At 46.7% G+C, this 27,552-nt stretch overlaps 1 protein-coding gene across 3 annotated transcripts in view; it reads right to left on the minus strand.

Annotated features, from left to right (window-relative positions):
- The window catches only part of PRDM1 (PR/SET domain 1), a 102,906-nt gene that overhangs the window by 5,778 nt on the left and 69,576 nt on the right, over positions 1–27,552 (minus strand). Inside the window, exons 1-4 of one of the 3 annotated variants that reach the window (XM_087775047.1) lie at positions 19,411–19,536; positions 17,564–17,812; positions 10,792–10,911; positions 7,311–7,563 (exon numbers count right to left, since the gene is read on the minus strand). In XM_087775047.1, the coding sequence (XP_087631173.1) occupies positions 7,311–7,563; positions 10,792–10,911; positions 17,564–17,746 (556 nt within the window). In that variant the 5' untranslated portion in view covers positions 17,747–17,812; positions 19,411–19,536. Of the gene's footprint in view, positions 1–7,310; positions 7,564–10,791; positions 10,912–17,563; positions 17,846–19,410; positions 19,537–27,552 lie in introns of those variants that run through there. The other 2 variants (XM_087775048.1, XM_009463322.2) reach the window with 2 other exon arrangements.

Here is a 27,552-nt window from a genome sequence, read left to right on the forward strand (position 1 = left end):
TTTGCCAAACCGCAGCAGTCACTTCACCAGTCAGTTCAATTACTTACAGTACCAAAAAACCCATGGCTGGCTAGGATGAAAGCCTTCTTCAAAGAGAAGGTATTCTCCATCAGTAAACAGATCATTACTCATTAAATATACTGCTTAGGAACATCTACAACAAAGCAGACTATTTACTGCAGGTTTCTGTGGCATTCAGTCTATGCAAAACTCCTCTGCTTCCAGCTGTACTTTATAAAAAAAATGCTGAAGCAAAGCAAAAGAAAGCAAGACTAGTTGGCTCCAGCTTAAGTTGAAATGTACTTTAAAAAAAGCAGGGGGGGGGGCAAAAGAAATATACAGTTAGAAGGAAATAGAAGCTAGCATCCATTCGGCTCAGTTCAGCGCATACACTGTTTATTTCTATTCAAAGACTCTACCTTGTTATCTGGACATAATATAATATAAACGGTACACTGAAAGAGGTCTTCAATAGAAAAAGGAGTCTGCTTTTATCTAATCTCCCAAAGTTAATAGTTATATAATCTTGAAATGATGATTTTTAAGATATTTTCTTATAGGGGAAAAACTTCAAGAAGGTTTCATACTCGTGGTTACTTATGCACAAAGTTTTCCGTCAGAAGGTACCAGTCAACGCCGATAGGTACATGACTCAAAAGTATCACAGCCCTTTAGCAAAATTTCTGCTTTTGTGACTGACTGTTCTTACTTCGCTAACTGGGGTGAGAAACAGTTATTTCTGATTTTTGGAGGACCAGCTGAACCCAGTGAGGAAGACGGGAACGGGCAATGACCATGCCACTTTCAACGCGGATTCTTTGCTTCACTGTTCGCTACTCTGATGGAATCTATCATTTGGCAACATTACCCTATAAGGCAACGAAACAGCCATTTATTAAATGTATCCAAGAAAACAGCTGTTTTCAAAGCATGCCCCTACTCACAGCAACCCACTTTTACAGTAGCATCCTTTTTCAAATGGCATTAGACTAGTAGCAAGCAAATTTAGTTTGGGATATGTGGGCAGTTTGTGTATTTTCAAGTTGCAATGAAATGCAATTGAACACAGTTACGTTCAATTAAAATATTTATGATAAGACATAGGGCGTGTTATACAGCAGGCAGCTTCCCAATTACTTCTCTCGATGTTAAAGTTTAATGCAGAGCTGTTTCGAAAATAAATTAATAGTGCGTTGCGTTGTCTGGCATTAAAAAACCATCTACTTCCTTTTGTCATTTGTCTGTGCTCATGGACGGGTAACTCACTTTCTAAACATCCACCCAGCTTTTTGGGTATAACATAGAGGTCCTACTAGGTTCAAGAAGCTCCACAATGGCACCGTGGATAATATTATCTACATCCTCTTATCAGCTGCCTGTCGCCACGCCAGCGCCTCAGAGCAAACATTCCCGGTAACGCTATCAGCATTGGGAAGTATTGAGACTGAGAAGTATTGAAAGCTGGGTGAGAGAGGTGGGGAAGCTGGACTTGTGAAGCCTCACAGCAGAAAAAATAAATAAATAGCACCTTATCAGGCCCGTATCAGTTTCTCAGTGGGGTCTGTCGAGCAGGAAGTTCAAATTGACACTTTTCTCTTTTAAAGAAAAAAAATCCGGGAGGTGGGGGGAGGAAAAGAGGAAGGAGAAGTGCTGGCGCTGCTGGAAAAGTAATAGAGAAACCGGGGCCGCTTCAGCTGGAGGAACGGCTCCTACTGTCACAAGGTTAAACACTGGGGTCGGGACGTACGTGCCTCAGGCGCCGGAGCAAGCTCGCGAGTGACAGAAAGGAAGCTCACACCGAGAACGTAACTTTCTTTGTGCAACAGGCCCATGTCCCCACTCGACAGACTAAAGATAATTGTTCTTTCCTTCCCTTCAAAGTTCCCGGTAAAGCCTCCCCTCCTGCTAATTTCCATGTGTAGACAGAAGTCGCAATATTTAAAGATTATTAACTGTGACATCTCTCTTTAGTTTGCAAGCCATCTTTGGTCCTTAAGTCCCCTCTTAGCTTCTTCCCCTATTACCTGAGCACAAGGGACACTTGGGAATACCAGAGAGATCAAAACACAAACAAGTGTGTCAGCACCGTGTAAAATAAGAGAAGGGGCCAAGGAGAGGTTCTTATGTTTTATACTGAGCGTGGATTTAAACCAGGGCTGAAACTGATTGAGAGGTTTACAACCCTTCTTGTTGCTCTTAAAGGAGCCATACTTCAAAGTTAAAGAGAGATATTTCTTATAAATGTTTTCTTTAACTTGTGATTTTAGATTTAAGTTCTTACCAATCACAATGTCTCCCTCTTGAAATGCATTTCTCCCTCCCACCCCCATATACACGTATATACTCTAAAAATCGGCACATACTCTTCCAAGATCTGTCTAGTTTCTGTGGTCAGAGAGACACATACAGAAAAGAGGTTCATGACAGAACAAGAACAGTGCAGCTGCATTTTTAAGTTACTGATCTGAGGGGGTGGTGGGAGAGAAAGAAAAAAAACCCAGAGGTGCCTCTTTAGGAGCCTGATCCACTTCTCACCGAGGTCAACAGATTATTCGCTCAGATCTGAGATTAGTGAGCGCGTGCAAGCGGAAAAGGGACAAAACTCCTGTTACTTTTAAGCATTAATAAAACTGGGGCGGAGGGGCTGCCTGAAGTCACTCCAATGTGGGTGTTGCAGCTACAGACTGCTGCATAGCCGTAGGCTTTGCTCTCGTTTCTTGGGCTCCGATCTGCAGCCTGAGAAAGACTTCATAAAAACAATGATCTGTTTTTTCTAAAAACTTGAAAAACGGTTGTAGGCAGACAGTAATTTCAATAGTAATTTCAGGAGTGAGATGGTACTGAACACTACGAGTGGTGGAGCTTCATTATGCCGATTCACATTTTCGATCTAAATTAAGCACCTCTTTTGCTAGTAGAAAGAGAACCTCGAAGTTGTGAAGCAGGCAAAACAAAGAGTGTTTCCACTCAAAGTGAGAATGGAGACCAACATTTAGAAGTATATAATTTGATCATCTGTTTTCTAAATGTGTCCAAGGCAGGGTGACATGCCTTTGAAAACATTTTGCTCAGAGGTCCTAAAGGAAGCCTTCAAATAATCCTCTATATTAAGTCAACTTTAGCCCCCAAATTCTGGTTTTGTGAAGACAACCTTTCATATCATTTCAAAATAATTTTCCTGAGCCCTTTTGAAAATTCCAGGAGGCATTTTTTTAAGCGAGTGCAGATGTTTCCTCTCAACCCAAACAGAAAAGCTTCAAAACCAGAAAGTGAAACTGCCCATAAACAAAAGGGAAAGCGAGCAGGAGGGCTTAGCTAACGGCCAGCGTGTCAGGGCCAGCAGGAAGAAGAAAAGAATAAATCACATTTAAGAAACAGCATTAGAAAGCTAATCTTCATAGAACCCTGAAGATTTTAAGTAATACCTCATTAAACCTGTTAATGAAACAAAAAGATTGCCAAATGTTTGGTAAATACGGAAACTGTCTTCCCCCCAACTCCAACTTTTTTCCTGAAGCTTGACCAAAAGATGTCACCTACCCGTACCTGACTGAGGAGACAAACACGGACGTGAGCAGCAGGAAGTTGCATCATATGATTGCAATACATGAACATTATTATCAAATAGTCATGTCCTGAGTCAATGCAATTGTTTGGGTTTTTTTAAATTAAACAAAACAAAACAAAAACCTCTGTTACCCTCTCCACCCTCCATCCCAAAATAATCCTCCTATGATGAGGTAGGAATGAAATGCTAAACTATGTGGGACCCCTGAAGCAAATTTCCTCAGTCTGTTCGCTAGTCCAAAAATAAAATACCACACACTAAAAGACAATCTGAAGGCCCAGCTGAACGAGGTTAAGTACATTTAACAAATTACCGAAAATTGACTTTTTGGCCAGCAGAATATAGAAATCTTGTGCCATCACACTTAAAACCATTTACTGGACAATGGCACCATCCAAACGTGACGTATCTCAAATACTGATAGACAACAACATCAGTGGCCTCAAAACAGGCAGGAAGGAGAAGGGGATTGTTCGAAACGAGACTTAGTTTCCACTGATGGGGTAACACGGAGTCTTGCCTCTACCACTATTGTGCAATTCCTTGCAGGCCCTTCAACATCCACTTGAAGTTATGTGGCTCCACTTGGAGCTAATCATGGCCATGAAGGTAGGTGTGTGCTTCAGCGTCTGAAGGACTGGGTCAAAGGCCTCAATTCAAGAAAACACAGAGGACAGGACCCATAACTAAGTACATGCCTAATTGCTGTCTTGAATCTGGATGCTTTCCTTCTATGGCACACATGAACTAATGCTGGAGAAGTTACCTTTAATTTGAAAGTTTGCTGTTCCAGAGGCAAGTAGATGTTATATGTGGATGTGTAAATATATTTATGCTCTAAAGTGGTGGTTCTCTCATTTTTGAGGCCACTAATTACAGGAAATAAAGCCAGAGAAATTCTCTGATACATTTTTCCCCAGAGGCCCATCCCGGTCGGGTGCTTAAAGAGGAACTGAGGTGCTGAACTTCAATACCGTGATCCCCAAGCCCCTGAGGCACCTAATGCAGCTGCCTACATTTTAAGCTGGCAAGACTGAGGCCACGCTGGAAGCTCTCTGTAGGTGTGTGTCCCAAGTGGCCTCTCCTGTGCCAGGCCGGGCAACCAGCCAAGGCACGGCTCTTCCAAAGCCTGCCGCGGGCACCGGCATGCTCTGCACACCCAAGACGCGGTGGAGGGAGGTAGCTGGGCACAACGCACCACAGCCATGGGCTGGCAGTGCTGCAGCCCCATGCAGGTGCTTGTCCCGGCGTGAGGGAGCCCTGACTTAGCCTGTGGTGGGACCTGGACCCCGATTTTCCCTCCCTCTTCCTCAGAGGGTGCCAAAACCAGCAGCCAGGAGCTGCGAGAGGTGATGATGCTCGCCTGCTCCTCTGAGGAAAGCCGTGCCACTTGAAACACCGAATTATTAGCGATCCGTTTGGCTGGAGAGGGCTTTCCTGACTTTCTAGCAGGTGAAGGAGGTGACCGGTTGGGGGTCCCCCCAAGCAAGACTGTGTTAAGATGTTTTGATGGGGCAAAGCCCCACGTCTGCAGCAGGCACAGGTTGCTAGCTATCTCGAACAAGCCTTCTGCACTTTATTCATAAATGAACGCAGTGTGAGGGCACCTTGGCCCAGCTTGCACTAGACAGAGAGGCTGGAGAGGCAGCAGGATGTTCGCTAATTTTAGCTTTAACTAGAAGAAGTGGCCTGGGAGGAACGGGAAGAAGAAAACTGAACGGTGCTGACATTCACTTTAAACTCATCTGGTTCCAGTACTAATGCTGGAAAAACTATCCCTGCTCTCACTGTTGCTACAGGGCCTTCAGCAAATAAGCATCTTTGGGAAACCTCTGGATTTTTTTCTGTACTTTTCAAGAAAGGGCACCGAAACTTTATAAAACCTCAATCCTTACGGTACCTGTAGGGTTTCTGGCCTAACCACAGGCCTTAGGCCTGAATGTGTTTGTCACAAAGATGAAGCAGAAAGATAAAAAAGGTGAGAACTTCTTCTCATTTTTCTGAACTGCTGTTTTCTTTAGGTGGGGGGAACTAACAAAATTTCTAAATGGTTTAAACAGAATTATCTTTTAAAAGAAGACGGGAAATTTCGATCCCAGTGTCTGGAAAGATTGCTCATTCGAATGTTAAGGCTGAACTACATGATTGTTGCTCAAGATCCCGTCTCTTTAAATCCACATACTACTTTTACTAAAATAGATTACCCTGCGTATGTCCAGACACCCCCAGTTTTGACCTGAACAAACGTAACCAGGTAATTAGTTGACACTTTACAAATACATTCCTTGCTACTTCTGCAACCTAAGATGCCAGCAGATGCAGGAAACCGAGGCTGCGTTTGTGTATCCTCCTAGCCAGTGGCCAAATGTATCTGCCTGGATCTTTGCAAACTCCTTATCCACAGGAACCCTTAATGCTGCTGTTGTCTCATCCCACCTGCAGGTCCCACTGAAAAGCCAACAGTTCACTGTCTCGGGAAACAAAACTGCACAGCGAGTGGTGAAATGACGTATGTGCAAAGGTGACAGAATCAGTGAGATTTTTTTGAATAAGGAATATAGCAGCATAGGACATCCCCTCCCTCTCTTCCCTCTGTCATTAAAAGAAAGCAAATTTTCTTCTAAAATTTATTACATTTAGTAGGGAAAGACTGAAAACTGGTGAAAGGACGACATCCATGGAGGATAGATGTACTTTTGATTCATCTGAATGTGTGACATCATTTTCATGATGCAGGGTTACGTTTTAGCTCCAACGATCCCCAAAGTAACACTGGTATTTTATAACCCATTATTTGTTGCCAAATAACAGCAAACAGTCTTTTTTATACAAAAACCTGCTTGCAGTTTTTCCTTCAAATTTCAGTGTAGGCGCTGGCAGAAGGACAAAAGAATGCTCTGCTCTATCTCAGAGCAGCTAGCAGGAAGGGAGGCAGCCCAAGAGTCAAATGAGAAGTCAGCAAGAATCTCTCCCTCTCTTCAAGGGGCTCTGGGTGAGGTGCTAGGCAGTGATTAAGCTATGAGTAAAGCGATGAGGCTGGAAATGGTCAGAAACCACAGAGGAACACAGAGATAAACTCCTGGAAATACCTCTTCCCCTTGCTACCAGTGCTATTATTTTTGAACAGAAAATGAAAGCTGTGATACAGAGCCAAGAAACGGCGGCAAAATACACTGAGCTTAAAAAAAGAAGTAACCAAATGAGAAGACCACAGGAGGTTTGCTCCCATAAGATAAGTAAGCGTAGATGCAATGCTTGAAGAGCATTATGCAGTCAATGTATATTTTGTTGGACACCTAGACAGAGTCATGGCATACGGCCACTTCCTTGTACAGTGAGGGCAACCCTGTGGGAGCATGACTGGACAGCCTTTAGTATATGCTATCAAAGCAGACTTCTGCTCAACGCACTACGAAATCTGGACTTGGAAAGTCTGAGAGTGAACCAACATCTGTGGTTCTGAAGGCAGAGGATATATTCAGGTTGGTTGTCCAGAATTTCATCAGATAAGACTCAGATTGTAAACCAGTAACTGTTCAGATTTTTTATCATCTGTTTACGTTTGAACGGGCACAGGGAACTCATTCCGTTGTGTTGGGTTTTTTAATTCCCTTTTTCCACTCTGAGCTATCTACTGTGACACAACAAATGATGCAGCTGTGTAATTATACAACTTATTATTAGATCATATAGGCAGAAGAGACATTACTAGCATTCCTTGTTTATACTGTAATCCACTTACTGAGGTTCATCATTGTCAGCTCTCTGGAGGAGGGATAGTGCAGCCTCTCTGCAAAGTCTCGGCAATACCACACAAGCAGCTCTTGGTTGGCAGGGATGGGCTTGATGGTGTAGAAGTAGATGTTCATTCCATTCTGACAAGCAGCCAAGTTCTGTTCCTGAACAGAGTAGCCAGGGTTTACATAACGCATCCAGTTGCTCTTGTCCTCGTTAAATCCGTCAATGAAGTGGTGAAGCTCACCACTTGAATAGATCTGGAATAGAGAGGAAGTGCCTATGAATATATATACGCGCAATACGCAACACGTGCGCACAGAGTCCAGAGGGGAAAAATGATAAGCTTGCCTTTTTTTTTTTTTTTTTTTTAAATGAGAAGATATTACTGAAATAAGAATTCAAGCTGGGTCCCCCCCTTTCCAACTATGATATCCTCTGCTTTAAGAAAAGAGATGCTTATTCAAAAGTAAGTCCACAGTCACCCTTTCCATTTCTGCTTAGCCTCTCTGGCTTTGCTAGTACGGACAAATCAGACCCAAAATCTGAAATGCAGAGTACTCTCCCTGCGTGAACAGTCTACCTTAGAGTCCTTTTCCTGGTGCTACGATCAACAAGTGGGCGATGCTAATGACTGCAGGTCTGAGTGCATGCTTGCATTAATGCTTTGAGTCACCTGTGTAGAAGACTGACTGGCTGTGCTACGTCAGAGTCTTTCTTGCTTTTTTCTATGGCCTCTGTACTTGCAGTTTCCTACCACCTCCGCCCAAAGGTTTAAACTATGCAAACATCCTCCACTCCCCCAGAGTCCTAAAGCAACACTTGCTCATAGGTGGACTGTAGCCCTTTTGTAGAAAGGCTGGGCGAGGCAAAGATGAACTTCACCTGCCATAACTTAACGAAGACCTGGAGAGGGGCCAGACGATGAGAAGTCACTTTTCCTATCGAGGGACATGCTCCGGCTTGTCCGCAGAGGGGAAAGAAACATGAATCTAAACACTGCTCAGCAGCTTGGGGGAAAGAAGTCCCAATCGCTGAGAGAAGCTACTGTTTCTTAAAGTGGAAGAATAAGAGATTTAAAAAAAAAAAAAAAAGAAAAAAAAAAAATCCAGGAGACACATTTGTTAAAGACGCATCCCTTACTCTCAGTGGGAACTAGCTCCGCACTGGATGAAACGGGGTTCCTGGGTTTCGCAAAACAGACGACCAGGCAAAAGCCAGACCTTGGAGCGGGAGCAGCCTGCACCAGCGACGCACCTCACTGAGCAGGAAATGCCCTTCTGAAGGGGAGACGGAGCTCGTCTCGGGGAAAACACTCCACAGCATGTTCCTGCCTTTGCGTTCACACCACTGTCTTTCACACCTACCTGGCCGGGCAGCGGGTCCCACGAGTGCCCGCCAGCCGGCCGGGACCTCTCCTCTTCTCCCCGGAGAGCCACCGGCGGAGAGGGGCAAGGCAGCCTGGCCCTTTAACGTGGGCCGTAAACACCAGAATCACTTTCTTTAAGAGTAACTTCCTGTAAACTGAGAAGGGGGAAATATATGTGGCCTCATCAAAGCAGCTTGCGAGAGATTTTGCGGTGTGTTTGTTATGAGAAAATGGAAGGGAGCCGGGCGAGTTGTGCTGCATCAAGAGGAGCATTCGGGTTTCTCTGCTCACCCTGGCTCGCGAACTTCCAGGAACGCGGGGCTCCGGCGCTCGACACCCGCAGCTGCTTACCAAACCAGCCCTCCACGGCTCCCACAGCAGGGCCACGGCTGCTGCCGGTCACCGTGCTCTGGCTCCGGGGCGAAGGCGCCCCGCCGGGGTCACCGTGCTCCGGCTCCGGGGCGAGGGCGCCCCACTGGGCTCCCACCTATTCTGGGGAAGGCGAGACCAGATGTGCTGAGTCACGGCATGGTTCCCAGAAATGACGTCAGCCCCGGGCAGCCCCGCTCCCCTCGTGCGGGCAAGGCGCAGGCAGCGTCCCCCCGCGCGCATAGCAGATGTTCCTGCTCCTGCCAGCAAGCCCAGGATGCCTTTAATAACATGTGGGAAGTTATCTCCCACCATTTCCTTTGCATATGCAAGCCTGTTTCAGACCCCTAGGAAGGAATTCATTTTCGGTGCAGCAGCATGTCTTGAACGAATCAAGACATTATAAAAGGGAATTTAATGATGCTTAGATGGCTCCTAGGATATTATTTCCGAGGATCCCTCAGCATTAAGCCTTAAAATCACATCATGAGAATGATGTCATCTTTCTCGCTGCTATATATGAATGAAGTCCTGCAAGATGGTTAGCAGCCCCTCTTCCCAGTGTTTGCCCTCTTATTAGCAACTGGCAGGGCTAGGGCCGGCATACCAGTCTCTTCCTATGCTGGAAGCTCCCGAAAAATATGGCTAAAAAAACCATTTTGTATCCTTATGAATATGAAAACAGTCGCCTGCTTTGTAAAAACACCCATGCAAATAACTGCCTGTGCAATGCTGTATTTTACACTGCACAAAGATGATCCGAGAAAACCAAAATGATGCAATTAGGTAGGAAGAAAGGGGTGTGGGGAATGCTGGTGCTTGCCCTGGGTTTCACCTGGATATGAGGTTGGGATATTGCAAGGCAGGCAGGCACCTGGGCACAGAGGCTTGGATATACTCCCAAATCCACCCATTTAGACACAACCTAAATGGCTAGAAGGCAGCAAAACAAATCCATGGAAGGAGATGGGGCTGAAGGAATGTTCTCTAACAATTAATAATGGGTCTGTAAAGGAGACTGAGGATTATGTCAACTGATAAAACTGGAAGCATATTCCCCAGCACAGACTTCCCAAGCCAGAACAAATTGGCTGGTGCTCCCTTCCAGCTTATACTACAGAGTACAAATTAGGCATCACCTCTAGTGTTTGTCTGCCATTTATGGATTTTTCTCTTCACTTAGATCTGTGGGCTGCTCTTTTAACATTTTCTGAAGTCGACTAGGAAAGCTTATGACTTGAATGACCCACGCTGAAGACCACCACCACTGTGTTACAGCAGTTCTATTCAGAACCCAGGGAAAAATGTTACAAAATATATCATAATCCCAGAGTGAAAGATGACGCAGTACTTTCACAGCTTCTTCATAGCTGGAAAAATCAAGGATACGCGACATTTGCATAAACAAGAATGACTTTCTGCTGTGAAGAAATGCAAAATAACCTGCCCCTAGAGCAAGCAGCAGAACTATTTCTTTACACAATCAAGCACCGATCCATTTCGGAAGACAGAGCCAGGAAGGGCTGTGCATCTCCCCTGCTCTCTCCACCCGCACAGTCCCTACATCCAAGACAGCCAGGCTTTCACTCAGCTTAGTTCACCCCGCTGGCTCTGTTCGTGCCTGGCAGCGTACAGAAGTCGCCCCCCTGCACTCACACAGGTCTGAAGCAGGAAGTGACCCAGCTTCTCAGCTGTACTCATTTAGTGATCTGCTTACTGCAACAACATGGTGCTGTTTTTTCCTGCTTACCCGCCAAAAGTATTTTCTGTTCGCATTCTTGGGAACCGTATCGCTGGTATAGATCTCTCCTATCAGGGGTCCAAAGCGCGTTCCTTTTGGGATGTACTCTTTGCTTATAACTCCAGTGACCTACAAGAAGAGCAGCACAGGATCAGTCCATCGCCAGTGAAAACTGGAAAGTCTTTCTTCCTCTCCCCCGTCCCCCGAACTTAAGAAGGTAAAGCAACAGATGCAAGAAATTTTTAGTGACAGGTCAGCCAAACAGAAATAAATTAACAATCATGTTGGATATGGTACGACCAGCTTTGTTAGATACTAGCACCTTACCGAGACATATGGAAGCCAAAGATGAACACCACCTGAAAAATGTGTTTTGTGGAAATACATTTACAAGAAGAAACAGTAAGCGAAATGCACAGAGACTGTCAAATATCTTCAGAAGTTATTTCTCCTATCAAAGGCAACCCCCAAAAGTCTAGTTCCAGCAAACAAAACTATTCAATAGCTATCAATCACTTCACTGCTACACAGCTCGCTTTTCTAATAAGTTAGGAACTGGAATGACTGCTCCTCCAGATCAAAATGAAACCTCACCCCCACCCACTCTGCCCTATACCCATCCTGATAGCTAAAAGGAGAACAACAAAAAAAGACGACCTACAATTCTCTCACCAGCATACAGTGGCATACAAAACAGAATATGAAATGGCTTTGGGACATGTACTCACAGATCACCCTCTTTTATGTGAAGGAGGCAGCAGTTCCGGTAATATATGTCAAGTGGGTTTGGTCAAAAAGGCGTAAGGGTTTTGAAGAAAATGCTCCACTATGCTAGGTCTAAGAAATGTATTCTAGTTGTTCAGCTTCCTTCTTGACAGTAATTATACCAAAAAAAGTCACTGACCACAAATCAGGAAGCAATTCATCATTATTCAGAAGAACGTGCCTTGGAGTAACCCTTTGCAAAACACTGCTGAGTTATTGGTTTTGTCTCTCTCTGTTCCTCACCAATCTTCTTAAATGTCATGTATCCAAACAATGTCAGAAAACCAACAATTTTGTAAACCAAAAACCCCAAACCTTTGGAAGATTGATCCTGCTGCTCAGATAGTGGAAAAAAAGGAAGGTAAAAAGCCCATTAATTTGGTATTATAACCAAACTTTCATGGCGAAGTGTATTAATCGTATCCCTTTCTCTCATCTTGCCACTTGTCTTTTTGCTCATCAGGATTTCAGAACAAGACAGGAAGAGCAGAAGTGGGTGACGAACACTGAGAGCTGGGATTACCGCTGTCTGTACCCCGCAAGGAATCAACATTCTTACGAAAGCAGATTAGCACTCGTCAGACCCTGCAGATAGCTCACTTGAGTGAGCATTTCGTTTTCTTCGTAACAGTCCTTCACAGCAAAGGACAGTAAAAACCCTGGACTGTAGAGAGCACTTCACAAATTAGCTAAGCCTTGTCATTTTCTCATGCTACATTTTCTTCTGTTGTATCACCCTTGGTGTGAGAGAGGGAGACAGACAGACAGAGAAATACTTGCCTGTGTATTGGTCAAGATTAAAAATCCCAGTAAACAGCTAACGCCTAGCATAATTTCACGTTAAATGTCAAAATAAAGGGGACAAATAACAGCCATGGAATCAAGGGGGTAATCCACCTGGAACCAGATTGCTGGGTGTACGTGGTGGCTGTTTGCGCTTGTCTGCGTTTCAACATGTGTTTCAGCACACTACAAAAAAAATTAAACATCAACAGTAGAGGTAGTTAAATGCTCCATTGATCTGTGCATCTGGACTGAAAAGAGAGAAAAGGGACTTCCAGAAATTTTCCTACACCTACCACAAGCTGAAACAAGCTCAGTGGCTCAGTTTTATTTTTGTCTCGCTTGTACATTTCTCACAGAGAGCTGAAAAAGGCAGATGTTCTTCTCATCTTCCCCATATATCTTCATTTACATCCATCTGCCCTCTCAAGAAAAGTTCACAACCAAGCTACAGCACACCCTATCAGTTTTACTGCATGGTAGCTTGAGTTTTTTCATGGTTTTAAAATATCCTGGCCTTAATTAAAATGACTTTAATGAAATTCTCAGAATCTCTAGAAATCACTCCTCGAACTAGTCAACTTGAAACACTCACTGCACTGGTGTCTCTGACACAGCAGATACTTTTTGATATCCACCTTACATGCAGTGTTTGCTTCTCCCCCAGTACAGCTGAACACGAAGACAATTTCTCACCCTGTACCCATCAGAAGGTTATTCTGGCAGAGGATGTTCTGCACATCTATGTGTGCCAACACTGAAGTTTTGCTAAACCAGATTAAAGCTGTCCAGACGACTTTTAACTGAGGGTGGCTTTCTGGTCAGCAATTCTTAGCCTCTGTTGTGCCCCCGCAAGCTCAGCTGCTGTGGTCGAGGAGGGGTACCCGCCAGGAGACGGGTGCCGGCAGCGCCAGGACAGGCTGGCTCCAGGCTGCCAGCAGCCAAAAGGGGCTCCTGCCCATCGCAGCTTAGGCCAGGTGGCTTAACAAGAGGCCATGAAGTACATTGCTGCCGAGGGCTTGCAGGCAAAACAGCGAAGGAACTCCATGTCCAGAGCTGAGGGGAAGCCGTCTCCGGGCTGCCGAAAAGCTGTCGCAGGGAGGCATTTCAGACTTGTGTCCACCAGGTGTCCTTCAGCCCATTGCTGCCTCTCAGCGACGGGACCTTCCAAAACAGCCTCGTGGCCGGGAACCACAGGGGAGCATGACCTGAGCTCCCTCCCCACAAATAAAACCCTACGGCCCTTGTGCAGCCTTCTGGGTCTAAACCATGCCGCAAGGGAGCAACGCGCTGTTTGCCGAACAGTTTCCTCTCTACAGACATGTACCCCCTCTCCCTTCAAAGCCCCAACTTCCAACACTCTGGCAAGCGGGCCGCTACCACGTTTTCCCTTTCACTAAAACAGCATTTCTAGCACGGAGATGAAGTCAAGCGTTAGCCTGAAGCTGCACGGCCGGTTCCCGGCGCTGCGGACAGCTGTGGCTCCGGCCGAGGCCGGGCTGGGCTGAGCCGCTCTCCCCTCGGTCCGAGCGGGACGGGACGGGACGCGCCGAGAGGAGCCGGCCGGCGAGCCGGGGCCAGCCGCAACCTGGAGGCGCTGCAGCGGCGGCGCCCAGCCGGGCCGGCGGGGAGAGCCCGGCCGCCTGCGGGCCCGCCCGGCACCGGGAGCCGCCCGGGGCGGCGGCGGCGGCGGCCCTGGAACTGACCAGGGTCCTAATGCGGCGCCGGGGGCCGGGCGGCCGCGGCCGGGAGGCGGGAGCGGGGCGGCGGGCAGGGGCAGGGGCAGGGCGGGAGCCCGGCTGCAGCCCGCCGGGCCGGGCGCTGCCCGCCGCCCCGCACAAGGGACCCACGGGCCCCGGTTCCAAGCCTGATGTCAAAAGGCGCTTTGAGAGACCAGCGCTCCCACACCTCTGCAAACAGGGAAGGCCCCCGCGTGTCCTGGAATAACACGGATTTGTTTTGGGTTTTTTTAACTACTAGTTCTCCAGTTACAGGAGCCCGCATAAACTTTATCCCTTCGTTCAGTGACCAGCCTTCTAAAGGAGGTGCCGTGCAATAAAATGCTTTCAGACCGCTTCCTCGGTGACCATGTATAACAGAAATAAAAGCAATAGGGGAGAGAAAGTGCCTGAGGTCAGCGAGGCACACTTCCTAACAGCTCAAAATCACTGCCTTCATCAAAATCACTGATTCAGGGCCTGTCTCTAAGGAACGGCCTTATCAGAGAAAGGCAACAAGTAATGGGTTTGCTGAGATACGTTTCTCTCTGTCAAGCTCACAGACGAGCATGAGGCACTAGCAATATTCAAGACAGCAGAACAACTGGCACTTTATATCAAGAAGGACTGTTCAGGCTTTAAGGACTGAGACCAAAGGGAAAAAATATTGGGGGAAAAAAAAAAAAGTTTTTAAATGTCTGGATGAAAAAGATTATTCACATATGGCCTTCCAGAGCGTAATTTTGGCACTGCGTTTCATCATTTTTTGTCAGTTGCTAAAACTGGAGGAAAGGATAAATAATTCACGCATAGAAATAAATAAATGACTTCATGTAAATCTAGCAGCCTAAAATGTTACGAGCAGTAGTAATTCATTTTTTAAAATGCTGACACATACTGTGAACTCATAATGAAAAATGTGTCCTTCAGAAAAATCCCCGATCAAGATCCAAAAATAAACAAGCGTATGACATGTCATGGACTCCCTTGCAAATTCAATAAACCTTTAAAAAGGAGCTACTCGCTTCACAAAGCATGCAAGGAAAAGAAACACAAAAAGCAACCCTCCCCAAACAACAGCGGTTGTACTTCCTCCCTCCTAAGCAGGCACGCAGTACTTTTCCTACTCCAAGTGGAGATATAATACTAATCGTGACAGCACGAGGATTTCATGATCTAATCATGACAGTATTAGCATTTCACAAGCCATGTATTATATACGTTTTTGTCAATAAACTGACTCAGCATTTAAAACTCTCAACCAGATGAAGCCACAGCTCTCCCCAAAGTTAACAATGAAGACAGCTCACATCTGAAACCCACTGGCAAACACGCACGCATGCATCCCCCAAAGTCTTACCTCATCCTTTCGCAAGTGAAAAAAACCCACCCTATCGAGCTGTCAGGACTCCAGTGGTCTTCCATGAGGCCAAAACCAGAATCAGGCTCCCTCGCTTACCCCAGCAACACTGATGTGCAAGAGCAACACACCCAGTCCCGACCCCACAGAACAAAATCAAACTTGGAAGGCAGACAGAAAAAAACAATGTTTCATGTCAGAAGTTGCTAGAACGCAAGCGGATTACACCATTTGCGACGATTTCACCCTGCAGACAAGCAGCAAACAAGTGACCTGTCCGTACATTAACAGGACTGTAGCTTTCACTGAAGGGCGGGGGGGGGGGGGGGGGGGGATCGGATCAGCCCTTTCTTCCAGAGCTACCTTAGAAAGAGCCAGGGTTCCAAAGTTCCTATTGCTCCTTGCGGTAGGTGCTATTCAGCGCAAATAAAAAACCGGGGGGAACTCTGGAGAACAAAAGGAGGATGTCCTATATTCAGACTCCCACTAGCAGGGAGCTGCACGGGTCACATTTTACAAGGAAGAACCAAGAGTCTTTCAACAACTTCTCTCTCCCCCCACCTCTTATACAGAGGTGGCAGCAATCCTCCTACCGTGATTCACTGACCTGAGCTACAGTGTAAGGAAATTACACCTCGGTGTTTCTAAACACAGCGCTGGGAATTTTGAAAGCTCCTCGGACATCTCCTGCCGCGGCAGCAGGACTGAACGGGGGCAGAGACAGTGAACAGCCTGAGCAGCCAATCAGTCACCAGCCGGCTGCCGAGGATCTGCCCGAGCTGTTGCGCTGCAAGCTCATCCTTCAACCAAGAAATCCTCCTGTATCACGCAGCAGAGTCGCAGCTTTATCTCCCCCCTCTGCTCCCCCTCTCCAAGTAAGACCTAGCTAACAACACAATGACACAAAACAAGGTTTCGCGCTTTTTTTCTGGAGCGTGTCCTTTCTCTGCCAAAATTCTGCAGGGCAGGGTACGGCAGGGCAGATGGGAAGAGAAGAGTTTTACAGAATTTAGCTTTAACCTCTTACCAAACCTACTAGGCACTGTATTAGACACTGCCAAGCTAAATTCCACGGTGCCAATACCCTCCAGCTGGGGGTCTGGCCCTATTTCTGTACACAGGATTAAACAAGTACCTACTTTGGAAGGAAATATTTGATAGGTACAGATGAGTGTACCTCTTCTTTTCAGCTCTGTGGTCAGTGTGTTTAGCCAAAGTAGAAGCACAGGTAATAGCTGCTATACCACAAGTCTCAGCACAAGGAGAAATGAAGGGTTGTCCCTTGGGTTATTACCCTGCCGAACATCACACCTAGCTATAATAGCTACTCTATATGAAGGAGTAAACACAAAACCAAATTGCTCATCCGGGCTCATTTCTTTCCAGCCCTTCTGAAACAACAACAAAGAATGTACCCACTCCAGGGACAAGGATAGGACAGACTTGCACGGCTAGCTACCAGTGAAGATACTGTCCCAGATAAACAAAAGTTAATTTAACCTACGGCCACTCTTCTGTCAAGCTTGCTACAGTTCTACCATCACTTTCTTAACTGATATGCCGGAGTTTTTAAGAATTTAGGAAGTCAGGAATACGGCAAGCTCACAAAAAGAATAAAGCAATTTCATAACCAAAGGGAAACCAAAAAGAAATAATTAAACACATTTCCAGGAATTTGTTGTTTTTTTTTTTTTTCCTCTCTACTTTTTTAAAGCTATTTATTGGACAACCGAGGCACTTTAATCTCTGAGCCAGAGGCAATGAATGGTCCTGGCAAACAGCAGTCTAGAAATTGGCACAGAGAACTACCCCACAGTTTAAATATGCTTATTCAGATGCTGTTCAAATTGTGTGAAAATTTAACTGTTTGCGAATTGGTACAGAACCAGTTTCAGCAATAGGCTGGCTGTGATTTCCAGTGAAAATATTACACGACAGATGACCCGCTCACAGTTTCTTAAAAGACTTATTAGGGTCCTATCTCAAAAGCCAGCGGGCAGCATTTGTTGTTGATGGGCTGCGTGCGCGTGTGTGTGTGTGTGTGTGTGTGTGTGTGTGTGTGTTAAAGAATGGAAGCCAGGGTGAGGACATACTTTCCAAAGCGCTGTGATTTGGCTTGTCTGACTCCAACCTTCCCCAGAGCATTGCTGCTTACCTCTTTGCAGTTGGATGCGTATTTGAAAGTCAAGTTCCTTGGCAAGGAAGCCTCTGCCTGAGTTAGGGTGCCTCCGTCGGCACTGGGATCCAATGGGTGATCATTTACAATGTACGTGCACTTCTCTTCAAAATCGGCTTCCGTCCACAGAGTCATGTCAGCATCCTCCATGTCCATTTTCATTGTCCACTCTCTCCCTTTCACCAGATTCTTGAAACTCACAGCGTCCGAGCTACACTGTGTAGCAGCCTGGAAAATAAGAAAACAGCCTTTAATCCTCATTGTCCTTCAGTGTTGTGGTTTCCGTTGAGACAGCGTGACTAATACAGTTGTCTGTGACACTTTAAAAGCGTATGCAGGATAGTTGGTACAGTTGAGTAATAGCCAAAAAGCAGTGTAAACGAAGCTGCTCTGACTGAAGCAGCGCCTTAAAACACCAGCCTCGGTAATAATGAGGAGCGAACAAAAACAAAGAGGTAAAAATCCCTAGGCTGACAACCGCTTTACCTTTTTCAGACCCTTTCCTTAATGCCTCAGAGGAAAAAAAAATATTCCATGCAGAAGAAAACGTGGGGTCATGGCCGCGAGACCACTTAGTCGCCTGTGGAAAAGCTGCCTCAGAAAAGTGTCACAAACAAGGAGAGGAAGAGGAAAGGAGCTGCTGTCTGCGTCTGAATGAAGCTAAAAATGGAAAGCGCATGTTGGAAGAGCGGAACCCAGCCTTGCCTCTTCCAAATGGGGAAGCCTGAACTTTCCCACCGGCTTTCAACACACAAACAACTTTCAAAACAACCTGCCCCCCCCCCCCCCCGCCTCCTCCTGACGTCCCCTTATCCTTTGGCATGGAAGGCTGAGAAAGCCGACATCCTGCCAGCATCACTGCAGCAGCGGCAGCCCTGCACAAAGCACTGCAGCACGTTCCCGGGGGCCGAAAAAGAAAAGGAAAGGAGCAGGGGAAAGAAATCAATCAATAAAATAAATAATTAAAAAAAAAAAAAAAAAAAGTTGTTCTATCCTCTTTTGGTTTTGACGGTACCTCCGAGAATCACTAGCTCGGAGCACTGGACAGGAGCCTCGCAGGACAAGTCCACCAAGTCCTTCAGCCCCTCTGCCTATTCAGGAGAGAAGCACTGGTATCAAACCTATCCCCAAACAGGTACTAGGTCGGGCTCTTTCCGTAAGGTCCATTAGGGACCGAAATCTGTGCCTACGCCGGCAGCCGGGAATGACGTTCAAGCCCGGCGTAAAATCCCTTCATTTTTCCTTTTCGGATACGCGGCTACTGTGAAATTCACACCCCTCCTCCGGGAAAAACGAAACGCTTAAGACTTGGAAGCGCCCGATCTCCGAGGGAGAGGCTACGGGCCGACTGACTGCGGGCTAACGGGAGACCCCGGCGCCCCCCCGGGACCGCCTCTCCCGCGGCGGAGAGGCACGGCCGGGGCGCCCGCGGCCGCCGGCAACGGCCACGGCCACGGCCACGGCCACGGCCACGGCCCGGAGAGGCTGAGGCGGGGGGTGGCGGCAGGCAGCTCCCCCGCGGCCGCCCGGGGACCGGCCCCCGCGCCCCGTCCCCACGGCAGCCGAGGCGAGCGGCGCGGTATTTACCGACTCTCGGCATTAAAAGGGGGAGAGGAGACTCATAGCGAAACTCGGGGGGGGGAGACGGGACGGGACGGGACAGTTGCGCGGCGGAGCGAAAGGGTTAATGCTGATCGGAGGAGCGCTCCCGACCCGGGAGAGGCGACGAGGAAACTTTCGCTCCGTTCTGCGGGCGCCAGGGAGGACGAGAAAAAGGAGCCGGGGGGGGGGGGGGGCGAGGGGAGGGGAGGCACCGCGCTCCTTACCGGGGCTGAGTCCGCGCGCCTTGCCACACCGAAGCCCACCGCCGGCGGCAAGCCTGGCTCATCTCTACAGAGTAAACATCGCTCCTTCCTTCCAGCGGCCGGCTCCCCGGGAGACTGACTCACACCTCCAGCCGCCGCTCCCCGCCCGCTCCTCCCCCGCTGTCAGACAGGTGCTGCCGCCCGCCCTGCTCTTGCCTCTGGGAAACGCTGGGGGGCCGCCCTGCCACAGCGCCGCGCGCCGCCCGCCCGCGCGCCCTCGCGCGCCGCCCGGCCCGGCCCCTCCCTCTCCTCTCCTCACAGCGCGGGAGGTGGGGCTCTACCTGCGGCGTGTCCCCCCCCCCCCCCCCCGCAACCCACCGGGGGGGGGAGCTTTGTCTTTTTCTTTTTGTTGTAATTATTAATTTTTTTTCCCCCTTCGACCAAGACGGGGCGGCCTCTGCGTGAGCCGGGAGAGCCGCGGCGCTGCCCAGCGGCCTGGGCCTGGCGGGCGGGCGGGCACCTCCGCGCTTCACGAGAAGCGCATGTGAGGCCGTTTTTACTAGAAATCTGTTTTCCGTGCTATTTTAAGTTCCAGAGGTCAACGCGTACCCGCTTTCGTTCTCCCTCAATTTGACTAGATAGAATCCTAAAAAAACAACAATTAAAATGACTCCCAGGTTCCAGAATATTGATTAAAACCCCATTTAAAGTGCTTACTCCCAAACCGTAATTACAGTACTTCACTTGATACGACCAGTTGGGGAGTTCCAGAGTTTTGATTTCATCCCTTTCCAGAGTCTCTAGAGCACTTGTAAAAGGAATTAGGGAAAACATCTCAGTTTTTCCCTTTAAATAACATCTTCCCCCTCTCCCTAAGCAGCAGCAGGGAAGCTCACGAGAGCAGGGCAAGGCAGGCAGCGTTTCCAAGCTCGACGCCCTCTTTTGCAGCGTGGTAAGAAAACGAGCGCTGATCCCGCGCAGGGCAATACGTGAGCGAACGCCTGGCAGCGGGCTGGTGATGGAAGGAGGGTTGGTATAGCCATTAGCGGACGCTGCACCCCATTTTTTTCCTCCGATCCAAGTCAGCATGCTGGCTGAAGGAAGGACATCCTGTGATGATGGCATACGATGTCCTGTTTGTTTATTATTAAGAGCATTCCTGCTTCTCATTACAAAACAACCAGATGCCTTACTTCCTTCAGTGGTCCTGTCTCTTCGGCGAGGCGTCCTCGGGCTCAGAGGAACGGTGATGCACAATTCCATTTATAGCCATCTACAGCCAAATGCGAACGCTAGCCGCCTTGCTGTGAGGCAACTCTACTACTTTTCCTTCTTCTCGCACGTCTGAGAGCGTATTTCTCATCGCTTTCCCAGCGCTTTACGTGGCAGCTAGTTTCACATTCTGCTTTTAAACACACGCGTGCTTGTATTTTGGGGTGATCTGGGTGTTACGTATTTCTTCACAGGAAAAAGGGAGAAAGGAGAAAAAAAAGCACATTTTGTGCAATCGGGTGCCTGTCTCTCTTACGGGCGTACACACATCCCTTCCCTTAACCCGCTCCTCCTCCCTCTGATAAAAAGACGTGTGGAAAGGATTACTTGCCATTTTCAGTCTGCGATGCTGAGAATAGTATATCTGTGTAAAGACCTTCCGTATGCGCTAACGCAGGAGGGCTCGTGGCAGCAGACATAAGTAGGGCAACTGCTTGCAAGTGAGTGTTCTGGCTTAACTTCTACCACGGCGTAATTCCACAAGAGAGGTGGCCCGAGCACTGGGCTGAAGGATATAAATGTAATTGGATATACCCGGTAAAACCAAGGTGCATCCAAAATGAGGTCTAGGAAGGCTCTGAAGTAGGAAGAACCATTCATTAAAGGAGAGAAATCCGGCCTACTTGATTGGGTTAATTAACTGATGCTGAGTCACACCGCATAGAACAGAAAAACAATGTAGTCATACTGAAGGTGATTATTTTACCGAAAAATAGTCTCACTCTGAGAGGCAGCTGTTTCAGAGCTTTTCACTTCCCTGTTAGCTTGAAAGAAAAAAAAAAGGGGGGGGGGGCAAGAAAAAAGGGCTGATGTGTTTCCTTCGCGGGCTGGTCTCCTTAATGTGAAGGAGAGTAGGAGAAAGGCAAATCTGCCTTCCAAGGAACTGAGAAGAAGAGGAAGCAGAGATCAGATCAGATCAGACAAAGTGAAATATCTGTCAGGATGACAGGAGGATGCCAATATCCCAGGTCAGTGCGGCTCCCTACCCGGAGCCTGGGGAGGTGAGTACCGCCTATGGAGCCTGTGGACTTCAAATAACTCCGTGGCACACTCCAAGGCTACCCTGAAATTAGCTCCAGGTGTCTCAGTGAAGCTGAGCCCAGAACTACCGTAGTGCAGGAGAAGGGATTTCACTGGCGCGCAGGTCTAGCCTGACGTGGAATAAAACTAAGTTTATCAAGAACGAAGAGACAGCAACAAATTGTTAAGAATGTGTCCTAAAGTAAGAATCACAAAGGAAACTCTGCCATTAAAGAAATATCTAGACTGACCTTCTGACCTTCCTCCTTAATAGAGAAACATAAAAAGACGCCCTGTTCTAGCAGCAGTTCTCTGCTCTTTTATAGAAATCTTTCATACCAGTAGCCGCTATTGTCTGGAATGTGCAATCTCAAAATGTTCATTTCAAAAAGAACATTTTTAGTCATATTTTCATTTTTTCCTTCTCGCTCATAGAAACCCTCAATTACCGTATTAATCAGCATTTCTCAGGCACCTCTCTCTGCAGCAGCTTTCAGCCTGACAACAAATCATGAATGGCCCTAACAGCTCTGATCTCAGAAATCCCCATCCATTTCCTTTGATGCTATCACCACTTCAGCTCAACAACAAGCCCGCGCGACTCAGCCTCAGCCGCCGCCGCCGCTGTTTTCCCCGCGCCTGCGAGAGCTGTAATTGTAAGGGAAAAGAAGGAGGGAAGGGAGCTGGCTCCGACAGATGAAACTTCTTTAGAAAGTTGGAGGGGAGATAAAATGCACACAAGAGATTAAAGCTGAGTCTCATTTTCACATCCTCCCCTTCCCCTTCCCCAAACAAGGTCAGTGGCAGATTGACCACATCAAGAGTAACTACCAGACCCACCCCCATTTCCCACTTCCTGCATGTAGGCATCCTTGTGCTGGTAAACATTTGGGGACCAGTTGTGGTCATTACTCGGAGAAGGTACACGATGTAGTTGCACGACTGCACATCTTTTAAAAGCCAACTGAGAAATCAAACTCAAAGAAGAACTTGCTTTCAAGTTCTGCTGAGATACGCTCCTGTTTTGGGGCCACGTTTCTGAAAACGTGGTTGCTGTCAGATTCAAGGGAAAGAGAGAGACCCAGCACGCTCTAGTGGCTGTGCAACAGGAAAAATTAAAGCTGCCTTCTCACAGACGGGCCTGACCTTTACAAAACACAGCCTATAGGCTTCAGATACGATCTCAGAGGCTTTGTATGCCCTAGACTACTTCAGCATGGTATTGCCTATAAGGAGAGAAATTAAAATTGCACTTGAATCTACATGAAGGTTTTTGCAAGGGTATTTGGGGTGGTGTATATTGTAGCCAGGAGGCTTTTGAATTAACACACGCAGCTTTCAGGGACTGCTTTTAATTACAGAGCACCCTGGTCATTGCCTCGTAGCACTTCCAAATGCCTCCACGTTTATTTTTGTCTTGGCTGTGCAATACCAAGAGCAGATCTTTTGGCTGCACTCTCAGCCACTGCCTAGTGCAAGCCTTAACATCTCTTTTGATTTCTGCTGGTTTATCCTCTCAAGAAATTTTCCTTAAAAAGAGAAAAAAAGGAGTCAAACTAAAATACCATATCCCTTTTTGTTTCCAGCTAGGCCTTATTAAAATACTGCTCAGATGACTTATGAATAAGCCAAAACAGCCCTCCTCCAGTGGAAAAAACACTCTTGCAGCACACAGGAGCGAGAACTAAGCTTCAGCCATTTCCTCTTGTTGAGGCTTGAGTTTGAGAAGAAGGAGCCGAGGGTGTCTGGGCCTGCCATCAGGAGGGCAAGAAGTCACTGTGAGAAGCTGGGCTTCTCTTCGCTGCGAGCGCAGCTGAGCAGCAAAGACGAAACCGTCTGAAGCCACTCGCTCTTGTTTCCCAGGAAGCAAGCTGGGGTGAAGGTATTGAGAAAGCAGCAGCACCAGCAGCTTTGTCACCGCATTTTTTTTTTTTTTCTTCATTGTGGGAGAAGGCAGCAGACTTCAGGGTCTGGACTAAACGTAAGGAGCCACCTCCTTGTCCCTTACGAGAAGGGAAATGCCTCACAGCAAAGACCACAGATGTTCCCCTTTTGGTTACCATCAGCCTTCCCATCACACTTCCGAGCGATGGTGGTCTTGGGAAAGGTAGGGATGATAGCCAGGAGCCCATACAACAATGCTTGTATTGTCTTTCCACGTTTCTACCAACCCAAGTTTACACCGGACAAGGAAGCCTGAGCACAAAACCCAACATTTCACATCCCAAACACGGACTTCTGAATATTCTGTCCATAGCAACTGAGTCTGAGGAAAAAATGAATGAAAACAGGCCAACCCATTGCAACCACTTTCCTACCTTACTGGTGACAGACGACTGCAAAAAAGGGTGTGCTTTGGGAAATTTTCCTTTAAAATTTCCTTTAAAATTTCCTTTCCTGCTTTCCAGATTGTTACGGAGGAGGGATGGGACGGTATACAAATATTAGAAGGCTGATGCCTGTGAATATTTCAAGGACATCAGCCCTGCAACAAGCTCACAACAATCTGGAATAACAAAGCCACCTCAGAATTAATTGCAGTAATTCAACTTTCATGTCTCTTCCCAGCTTGGCAGTCATCCTTTTTGGGGTATCCTCTCCTCAACCTGCCTGGTAGATCATAGCGATATGAACCACAGTGGAACTTCGGACTCTGCTCCTGCACAAAAGTTTTCATTTCAGATACTCTCCATGCTGACCGGTCTCATGGAGTTGATGAACACAGCAGAAGGAGGGTGGGTGGAACCAGGCCACTTTTCTCAGACAAAGAACTGGCCACGGAGCACGTTTCAAAACAGATTAACAAAAACAACAGCTACGCACCATGACAAAGAGCATACGGTGGAAACGAAAATATTTACCCACAGATTATCACAGATCCAGCAATGCGACTACCGTGCACCTAGGACCAAAGGATTCGAAATAGTGACTGTATGCTTAGAGCTGAGTAGGGAATCTGGCAGGGGTGGGCCGAAGGACCACTTTTTAAGCTTCTAAGAGTACAGTTGTCATTTCTCCACCTTTCCTACCCCAGGGTGGTGAAATAACAGTCTTTTCATACCTGTGTGTTGGCTGGGGGAGGGAAGAATTCCTCTGCTATTAAACACAACTTCTCATTAAATAGTTGACACCTTATCCTTCTTTAAATGTTGCAATGTTTACTTTGCAAAACCCAGGAAAGCTTTTAAAATAAAGATAGCAGAGAGATTCTTAAGCCGGGTGTCCTTGCTTATCTGCTCTTTATCAACCAGCTATTGTTTCTGGAGGAGCTCGTTGGGGAAGGTGGAGCAAAGGGGGTTAATGTTCAATAGGTATCTATCAGTTCCCCTGAAGGAATAGGGCTGCTGACAGAAGAGCAACACTGGGCTCTCAGCTACTTCCTGCAGAATGTGACAAACCAGAGAGAAAAAAAAAAATGAGGGCTGCAGCTAGTTCTTTTTTTTCTTCTTCTTCCTACCCCCCCTCCCAAAACAACTAGTTTTAAGAAAGACATTGTCCTTAGGAGAGATAATCCCACAATAGAGAGTCCATTAGAGGTATTAAAGCATTGGCAGCGCCTGATCTACAAGAAGGGCTCTGTCCTGACAATAGACAATTAAAGCTGATAAATCTGCACTACTTGTTGCTGTTCTAATTCCTCGTAATTGTATGCTACTTGTCCCTGCCTCCTGCGTCCAGGGATGAAGCATGCTTCTTTAATCTCCAGAGCACCTGACCTAGTTCCTATGTGGTCTTTTCAGGACCTGTTTTCTTCCCATCTGGACTTCTTCCCTCCTACTCTCCTTTCCTGCTTCCCTCCCCTAAGCATTAAGAAGAGGTTACGATAGAGGGCACAGAAAACACCAGAGCACAGCACCCGGATCAATAATTCTGGAGCCCCAGACAATGCACTAATCTGCAATAACAGCTAATCATGGTCAATTTGGCACACCAGTGATTAAACTGTACTTTTCATTAGGCTCAACAAGTAGAGCAGACGCACACTGACAATTCAAATTGCCCTATCAGTAAGAGCTGCCAAACTCGTGTGCATTTCTGCGTTTGGAGCTGCTGCATCACTAGTCTTGCCAGACTAGGCGCTTTGTGGGGGCTCATCTTTTTCTTTTCACGTTTCATGGACTGCGACTCCTAGCTGTGTTTTCTATAAAAAGCAAGCCCTTGCCTCACTTTACCACAATGAGTTCTCCTAGGTGAAGGGCTCAGTGGGTGAAATTGTGATGTGCTGTGCAGGACACTGAAAAAACGATCATCACAATTACATGCTCCCTCCTGGCGCTGACAATATTCTTGGTTTTATTTTACATCTCGAAGATATTTGGTGTTTTTCTCAAAAAAAAAAAATTAATATATTTTTTTTTAGGAAAGCTTGGAAGCCTACTGGTGACAAAGCAGAAGCATTGAAATGTGCATTGCAAGACTTAAAACAGAAAATAAGTAAAAATTACCTTGCATCCTTGCATCTATTTATTTTTCAAACTGAACTGTTCAGCCAACCTCACAAAACGTTTGAAGGCTGAAGAATGGTTTGGATTTTCTTTTTTTCACCAGTAGGTGAACAAGCCACTACTGTGTCCACTTTAGAAATCTACAAAGTTATTAACCCTTGCATGCCATTTTGATAGTGACCTTCCCGTCACCCTCATAGAACAGTTTCTTCTGACAACAATTTCTTCTGGTTACAATCGTACCAAGCGGACCCATTTTGCAAACTGCCCTGAAAGCCTCACCCAAGAGTTTACCACAATCTTTAAAGCACAGCACCAAATTCCAGGACTCCTAGAGACCGACCCCACACACTCAGGGGTCTCCTTCTGTTTAACTTTAGCTTATCATCTTTGTATTAACTTGAATAAGTGTTAAAACTGCACTCCAAGTTGCTCTTAAAAAAAAAAAAAGGCAAAGGAAAAAAAAAATAGTGTGGAAGATGTCAAACGAATGCAGGAAATGTCTATTCTACTATTAATATTAATGAATCCCTAATGCATTTGCAACCCACTTGAGGTTAAGTCAGTAGAGTTCTTCTGACAGCTATTCCTCATCAAACTACCCCTGGTAAAGATGTTGATGCTTTCCCTTTTGCTTCGTAATCTTTAAACCAAGTGTAAATCACACCACAGCCTACCACAAAATAACGTATTTTATCCTAAGCGAACACAAAGCTCTGGAGACAGAGGTTTAAGACAGCGCACATGTCCGCTCAATTTATCATTTTAAGATAGGAAGCTGCCGCAACAAACAAAACACCTCCTTGAAAGTGGGACAGCAGCAGATTGCGGTGCAGAAAGCTCTGGGATCTTTTGTTTTCCTGGAGAGCAACAACCGGGCTTTGCAGAGAAAGACAACAGCCTCCCCTTGCTGAAATCTAAATCAGTTCATATAGGGAAGCCTGCCAACTGCTAGTTAGATGGTAACAAAATATTGCAGATAATTCACTTTTCACGATAAAGCAGGAACAAGCAGGCATGCAGCACCCAGCAGGGGCTCAACTGATAAAACGGTGTCAAACTCAAACCATTTGTCAATTGGGAGGGAAGAGAGCAAGCTGAAAGATGGACTCAGGAAGTGGATTTATCTAGTGCGACACATTAACTAGTATAAATACTAAGGAAAAAGTAAACACATTTACCCAGCAGTATCTCCAGCCAGCAAAGAAAAGGCTGCTGAGCCTCAGACCCACGCTAGCCATCTAACCACTCAGCTGTCAGCTACAACAGCAGTAGCATTTTTCTTCTCGTGCAGGATTGCAACGCCATTTAATCCATGGCACTAAAAGGTTTTATTAAAAGCGTACATTATAATTAAGCAAAACAAAAGCGTGACTCCTCTGCTGTTCTAGTCCCCTCCCTCCACCCAGCAGCCAAAACAAGAAAA

This window comes from Nipponia nippon, unplaced genomic scaffold, assembly GCF_047370975.1.
Source record: "Nipponia nippon isolate SJK-2023a ecotype South Korea unplaced genomic scaffold, ASM4737097v1 scaffold_4, whole genome shotgun sequence".
Classification (NCBI taxonomy): domain Eukaryota; kingdom Metazoa; phylum Chordata; class Aves; order Pelecaniformes; family Threskiornithidae; genus Nipponia; species Nipponia nippon.